At 41.0% G+C, this 7783-nt stretch overlaps 1 protein-coding gene across 2 annotated transcripts in view; it reads left to right on the plus strand.

Moving 5' to 3' along the window:
• Nucleotides 1-6606, plus strand: part of LOC137412330 (phosphatidylinositol-3,5-bisphosphate 3-phosphatase MTMR6-like) — a 78885-nt gene extending 72279 nt beyond the window's left edge. For both annotated transcript variants that reach the window (XM_078775458.1, XM_078775454.1), the window contains exons 13-15: nt 2879-3007; nt 3177-3303; nt 5432-6606. In XM_078775458.1, coding sequence (XP_078631584.1) covers nt 2879-3007; nt 3177-3303; nt 5432-5728 — 553 coding nt within the window. In that variant the 3' untranslated portion in view covers nt 5729-6606. The remainder of the gene's footprint in view (nt 1-2878; nt 3008-3176; nt 3304-5431) is intronic.
• Nucleotides 6607-7783: the final 1177 nt, after the last annotated feature.

Below are 7783 nucleotides of genomic sequence, written 5' to 3' on the forward strand. Positions count from 1 at the left end.
TTTCCAATTTGTGTTCAGGATATAACCAACAAGTGAAATCAAGCTGTTCCTCGGTACAAAGGAGGGGCTAATGGAAGAGCAAGGTGTTGTCGGTTAAAAAAGCAATACAACAGCAGTAGGCCATAGTTGCAGATACAACAAGCAAGGGGATGAAATGACAACAAAAGAGGAAAGGTGGAAACGATAACCTGCAAGGAAGAGGCAGACGAAGTGGTAGCAAAAAAGGCACAGCACGATTTTGAATCATTTAAAAAAAGGTTTTTTAAAAGCTTTTAATCAAGAAGTCGAATTATTTTGATTTGTGTCAACAAGGAGGATAAAGAACAAGTAAAGGAGGTAATAATAGGCAGAATGAGATTATATCTTTTGTTTATTATTATTTTTTGCTTTTTGAGAAGATGAAGAAGAGGTGTTGTACAAAAATGTGAGAGGAGGAACCCAAGATAAAAAGAGAATGTGTAAGGCCTGATGTCTGTACTCACAAGCACAAATTGAACACTGACTTGGGTCAATTAGACATGGGAATATATCTAGAAAACATTACAGCGAGTAGTGAGGACAGATCCGTTGGGAAATCTTAGCTGTGGGCAAAGTTTTCACGAAACAGGCAAAACTGTTCCTGTGCTGGAACAACTCAAGTGCTGCCTTCTCTCTGTCCCACCTTCCTTAAAGAGACCCCACTTCCCAAACAGGCCAGTAAAGTGTTCCTGCAAGATGCTTTCCTATTTCATTCCAATCGGTATAACAGTTTCATTATGTTCCCAGCCCTTTCTCATCATGCTCCCAGCCCACTAAAAACAAAGCGGTGGCAGCAGCAAAGGCCCCATCTTGGAGCACTTTCAAAATTGAAGAGTTGCTTGCGCTTTGAGCAGAGGATGATATATAGGCTGACATGCCTTTGTGTTTAGAGAATGAAAAGGTGTTGTCACATTTGAACACGGCTATGATGCTCAGGCATGCATGGGTCTGTGGAGGAATGTCTGGATAAAATGTGAAAACTGAAATTGACTGATGGGCAAATGATAGGAAAAGGAGGGGTAGAAAAAAAAAGTAAGGCGGTACGAGAAACTAAACGCCATGCTTGAGAACAGAACCAACAGCTCATCATACGTACATACATTTCCCCAAACACGTTGCCTTCTCCCTTTTTAAAAAAGGCAACATGGAATCAGTTAGCTCTGTTCATGGATCAAAACTCCTCAGATGTTGCACCTCTTGCGATGGAATATTTCACACTGCGAATGAGTCTATAGATGCAGAAAAAGGACAATTCTGTCCATCCAACCCTGCACTACATTTCTATCCCAACACAAAAGCAGTCATCACATGATGATGAATACAGTGTCCAACATAAAAGAAGAGACATTTAAAAGTCAAACCATTAAGGAGATTTTATTTTGTGTTGCAATTTAAATATATATATTAAATACATAAAGGTTTTTTGTTTTTAACTCAACTAGACTATGTCCAGCTGAGTTTTAGTCGACACCCAGTGTCCGTCGTCCGTCTGTCGTCTGTCTGTCTGTCGTCTGTAAACAATTCGACGTCTACGCTCTAAAAGTCACAAATATTGATTAAATTTGATGAAACTTGTTATGCAGCATCTTTAAGACATAAACTAGTTTGGGATTGCATTTGGGCATTACACGCCCAAAAATGGGTGTAGCAGGGTGGCCATATTGAAAAATCAATTTTTGTCCTATATATTTTTAGCACATATAAACTATATAGTTTGTGGTTCTATTTTGCATATTCTAACCATATTGATATAGACCAGTTGAGTTCAGGTTCCCTGGAACCTCTCTAGTTTTTACATGGGATTTTGATAGTTGTAACACTGTTGGATGCTGTGTCATGCTGCTTGAGAGGAGCGTCACTGCATTGGGGACTATCTGAGATTGTGGCGAGCAGTTGTCTTTAAGACTTGGAGGGAATGAAGCAATTGAAGAGGATGTTGGAGTTTATTCAACAAGTGGGGAAAAAGAGGAGCAAATGAGTAGAGGAGGTGCGCACTGGTCCTGGTCTGGGTACTTTCACTAGAAGGAGGCTGATGGTGGACAGTGTGAGCCCTTCAGAAACTTTGGGGGCAGAGGGTGCAAGACCAGGAAGGAGGTGGTAGAAGACAGAGAGACCACCGACTTGTCTGCGATGATGAAGAGATAGGCCCATAGACTCGGCTCATTGCGGGAGATTCCAATAATCTTAAAGGCTTGGATTCCACGGCATTACATTGTGGAAGGTGTGAGGCAGGGGAGCCAGCCCAGAGGGGAGAGCAGTACTGTATCAAGCTGTGGATATGAAGGCCTTGTAGGTGGATAGGAGTTCAGGTGTGCCAAGGAAAAATCATCACCAGGATTACGAGGTGTTCTATGAACTCTCTAATTTTATTTTGCCAGCACTTGTGGGTGTTCTTTGAAAGCTGGTGAAGTACACGATCTGATCTGTAATTGTAATTGTAATGGTTGCCAATAATGCATAAGCAACATTATGCCATTCATTGCTCATCATTCATTGACACCATTATTTTGGAAATTTTATTTGACATCTTTTAAATCTTCATCGCACTAATTTGCACCTTCCCCCCACCCCAGATATCTTTTCCTTTTTATTAGTCCCCTACCCAGAGGGTCAATGGGTTTGCTTTTTTCCATCCCCTTTAACATATTCAACTGAAACTTGGTACATGGCCTAACTATGATAAGTTGCAGAACATGTTTGACTTTTGGGGCATTTCGCCAATTTTTCACCCTTTTCGTGCCCTTTTTGCTTTGAAGAAGAACATTCATTGGGACAGGTAGGGGACATGTATTGCAAAGTAATTCTACCTCTTGTTTTCATCACTTCTAAATATCTTTAACTTCCTGTGTTTGCCCATTAGAGTGCGGGATCGTACATATTCTGTCTGGGCTCATCTCTGGGATCAACGCGACACCTTCGCCAACCCTCACTACCGCCCTAACAACAATGCAGGGCCAATCTGGCCAAATACAGCTGCCTGCAACTTCACGTGGGTTGAGCACAATCACAGTACTGCCTTCCTGTTACTGCCTTCTTGTAAGGGTACTTGAAGTACTGTGCTTGTACTGCCTTCCTGTGGCATGATTGCATTTGTCGCAGTACTGGCTTCCTACGAGTCTATTTGAAAGTGAGACTAACTTGTTGTATTGTGGTTGTAGGTTTTGGAGAGGCATGTACAACCACTTTGAAACCAGTCTACAGCCACGACAGAGTTATTTGAAGGCATTGACAGCAATGGAAAAGCGATGCAATGAGCTGGAGCGGGAGATTGACCGACTGGAAGATGTATGTTTGTGTCTTTTTGTATCTGCAAATTTTGAGATAAAAGGTTTAAGTTTAACACAAGTTCCTTTAAACTATTGTGAATCGTGAGATTGATTGTAGTAAAAAAAACCTCTACTAAGCTGTTTGGAAGGCAAATGCAATGACATGTATGAGTTTGTATTGCAAGACTTTAAAAAACAAAATATATATTTTCCTGATTATCAGTGGGTAAAAACATTTCTTAAGACAAAGGAACACTGTTTATATGAATTACATCACCTATTGCTGTCGAGTTTGGTTTCTTGATAACTCAAATAGATATGTTCCAGAAATCGTCTATATTGGTGATTGATAATTATTTATTTACTTAGTTCGTTGCTATCACTTCTGCTGTCTTGCATACACCAATTAAACCCACATCCTTTGCTTATGACACTTCACAGTACTTTCAAATTGGCGAGAGTCGGCTCAGAGCTTCCAATAGGTAACAACAAGAGTCGTATAAACACTTGAGCAACTGTCCATCCTACTCTTAGACTAGATCTAATTTCAGAAAAGACTTCATTTTAAGAACATAAGATGCATTTTTGAGTAGAAGTTGGTAACATGCCTATCTAACATAATTAAGGGTCGCTGAATCCAATAATCGACGCTGTCAAACTAAATTTTGAGGTTTGAGGTCAAAACAAAATGGCTGCCAAAAACAAAATAAAACTAGATTTTGACACGATGCACACTTTTATTGAATACTAGCATGGATCAGCTCGCTGTGCTCGCCTCACCACACGTCGCTACATAGGCGCAGGTTTGTTTTAACTGAGAATAATGACTGTATGTGAGTTTCTGTGTTGTCGTGATTTACACAAATCATAATACAAACATTTCTCTTGGACAAATTTATTTCTAATATTGGTGATATTATTTATTTGTAATGTATTTGTAATCTAAAAAGGTTAAAGTGGTCTAAAACTCTAAATGGTCAAAGGTCCAAGCATCTGTCTGAAGGGTGTAAGGTGTCTAAATGGTGTTAAGGGTCTAAGGGGCCAAAGATGACTTGAGGGGTGTAAAGGTCTAAAGATTCTAGGGGTCTAAAGGGTATAAAAGGTCTAAAGGGTGAAGGGATCTAAAAGTGTCTAAAGTATCAAAAGGGTCTTAAAGTTAAAAGGGGTTGTAAGGGTCTTTGGGAAAGGGTATTCGGGGTCTTTCAGGGTCTTTGGGGTATTATGCGTCGACAGGGTGTTTTGTATCTTTGTGGTCTTTTGGGTCCTCTGGGTCTTTTGGGTCCTCTGGGTCTTTTGGGTCCTCTGGGTCTTTGGGTCCTCTGGGTCTTTGGGTCCTCTGGCTCTTTTGGGTCCTCTGGCTCTTTTGGGTCCTCTGGCTCTTTTGGGTCCTCTGGCTCTTTTGGGTCCTCTGGCTCTTTTGGGTCCTCTGGGTCTTTTGGGTCCTCTGGGTATTTAAGGGTCTTTGGGTCTTTTAGGTGTTCAGGGTCTTTTGGGACATCTGGCTTCAGGGTATTTTGGATCCTCTTGGTCTTTTATTTTAGGTCATCGGGATATTTTGGGTCATTGGGGTATTTTGGGTCATCAGGATATTTTGGGTCCTCGTGGTCTTTTGGGTCCTCGTGGTCTTTTGGGTCCTTGGGGGTCTTTTGGGTCCTCGGGGTCTTTGGGGTCCTCGGGGTATTTTGGGTCTTTGGGGTCCTCGGGGTCTTTTGGGTCCTCAGGATAATTTTGGTCCTCTGGGTCTTCAGGGTGTTTGAGTCTTCAAGATATTTTAGGTCTTAAGGGTCTTAAAGGTCTTTCAGGGTCTTTGTGGTCTAAAGCATCTTGGGGGATTTGAACGGTCTTCAAAGGTCTAAAGGGTCTTAGCAATTTAAAGGGTCAAAAGGTAGATTCAAATAGTACGTAATTAATAGACATATAGTCACACGGCTTCACGAATGGACACAGGCACGCCGAGACCGAGCTCCTTTTATATTATAGATTTATATATGCCCTTTGTGATCTTGTTTCTCATTCCAATTGGAGTACAGCTAACTGTTTGATTTTGAGCAGTGAAATTTGTGGTCTTTCACCAACTCCATCTCTGCTCACTTCACATGTTCTCACTTACACCATTTCCACATCCTTTCCCTTGACTCTCCCTGCAGCGTCTCACAGTACTTCAAGGTCCACGGCCAGACAAAGCCCAGATCAGACACTTGCCCACCTCTGTGGGCCTGAAGCTCCCTCCTCCAGACTCTAATCCAATGTCTACTCCCTCACTTTCTCCTGGTACACCACAGGATGCTTATGCTGGACTTCCCAACAATACAACAAATTTGGTCACTCTTCCTTCGAGTTCTCCTTCATCCAGTAGTAGTAGTTGTGGTGATGATGATGATGATGATTTAGTTATCTCAAATGGAGTTTTGAGCTGCAGTGACAATTCGGAAGGGCTTGAATAACCAGAGTAAAAGGGACTTGGAGGGAAAAGTAGAAGCAGGACCTTTGTAACTACATAAGCTATTGCTCCATGTTCATACATTTTTATATATTTGGCAAAGCCTATGCGATTTAAAGGTGTTTATTACATAAGGGAGTGCAGCATTTTGTTGAAATGCACTGAGCTTGGCACTAGAAAAAGAGAATATGCACTGTGGAATCGAGTTATTTGGCCTGTTTGGGATGTCTTTCATCGGCTTTGGAGATAAAGGTGGAATGTCCTTTCCATGATTTGCTTCTGTATATTATTGTATACTGAATGTGTCATGGTCAGAACCTCAACTTAGTGTATATAGTAAACTTCCTTTTGCAGCTGGATATACGTATCAGGATATTTGTTTGAATGAGATGAATTGATGTATATTCATTTATTTCTACATTGTCTAGGAACTTGGTCTTCAGACAAACTTTTTGCTTCGTACTGGTGTTGGAGACTAAGCAAGTCGCTTCTGTGTTGGTATTTTCCATTTTTGGGTGGGTTTCTTTTTGTTTTATTTGAATTTAACCCAGTGGATACGGTTATGGAGAAGTAATCGGATGAAAAAAAAACACGTCTTGTAATGAATCATCAAAGTCAAACTTGAATCGTTTTGCTGAAGTGTTTGTCTGAAAGATATGAGAACTTTTTGCAGCTTGTGCCAAAAGGGCTTTGCAGTCGCCTCCTGCAAGATGCATGGCATTGGTGTAAAATTATGCTCTAAGCTATGTGGGAATGGTTGGTCTAAAAGCAACATGTTTATTGCTGTGTCCTGCAGGTAGAGTGCTTGGGGTGTGCGTGGAGGGGTTGGGGAATAGAGTAACACTTTGAAATAATAATAATAAAAGGAACAGCATTGTGTTACGTTTTTGTATTTTTGGATCTACAGGCTCAGTTGGTGGTGAATTAAGCGTTTGGTTTTTCTCTCGCCATTCTAATTGTACAATGCAAAATGTACATTAAATAGTCAAGCCTACCTTGTGCTCTTGACACAGAAATTTGGGGACCACCTACAAACCATCTACATTGGAATGGGAAAGTTGTAGATTGAGAGAAATTAAGATGATGGTGGAGAATATTTCTCTCAAACCAAGAGCCGTATAAAAGCACCCGACACATTTCTTACTATTCTTGCAATTTCTAATCTTTCTCTACACAATATTCACCTTTAATTCCCTTCTTCATGTCATGCCTTTCAATTGATGTGTACAATACTGTCTTTCACCAAAATTGCCACACCTTCTCCCCTCTCTCTTTCCTTACATACTTTTCCTTTTTTATGGCGTAGCACGTAGGCCAAAGCCGTCTAGAACAGTATTTGTCTGTCCGTATGTATATATCTCCCTCACAAATGTACACTAATCAGAGCTAAGGATCTGGTCACATGACAGGGTGATGTGATTACGTCTGTGATGTCATTACGGCATACAACGGCTGACTCCACACACCGCCATGTTGATTTATATGCCGTTCAGGCCGAACATATCGTCGAACCTGTCATTTATCACAATCGCCATGCTCTACTTTTTCGTTTTTCATTCAGTGTGAAACAAACAAACCGATTGTTAAAATGACCATCAAATATCGAAAGCATTGGCGTTACGGGTCTTCCAACGACACGGTACGTATCGGCCTTAGGCTTCATGCCTTCAGGCCGCTTCAGACAAATTAGCCCAGGTTTCTTAATACAGTACCATTGTTTCATAATAATAATAATAGCGTTAATAATAATCTATGTTCTATCTTCTATATATATAAAGGAAAGTTTTTATTTGTTTGTTTTGTCTGCACGCGCTAATCTCCTGAACAGTTAAAGATAGGAGGAAACCTCAAACAAAAAATGTCGACGGGCCCCGGGAAGGTTATAGGCTAGGTGGCGAGGCCGCTTGAGGCCACCTCGGCCGGCCTGGGCCCATTTCGCAATAAATCTTCTTCTTTCAAAATTATCTTGAAGTACAACTTATGCACTTAATAGGAATATCTGATTGCAACACATGCTTTCAAAATTCTCTCTCGCGGGGCCCGACAGAAGAAAGAAGGA

Source organism: Myxine glutinosa, chromosome 1 (assembly GCF_964187855.1).
Source record: "Myxine glutinosa chromosome 1, kmMyxGlut1.1, whole genome shotgun sequence".
NCBI classification, from domain to species: domain Eukaryota; kingdom Metazoa; phylum Chordata; class Myxini; order Myxiniformes; family Myxinidae; genus Myxine; species Myxine glutinosa.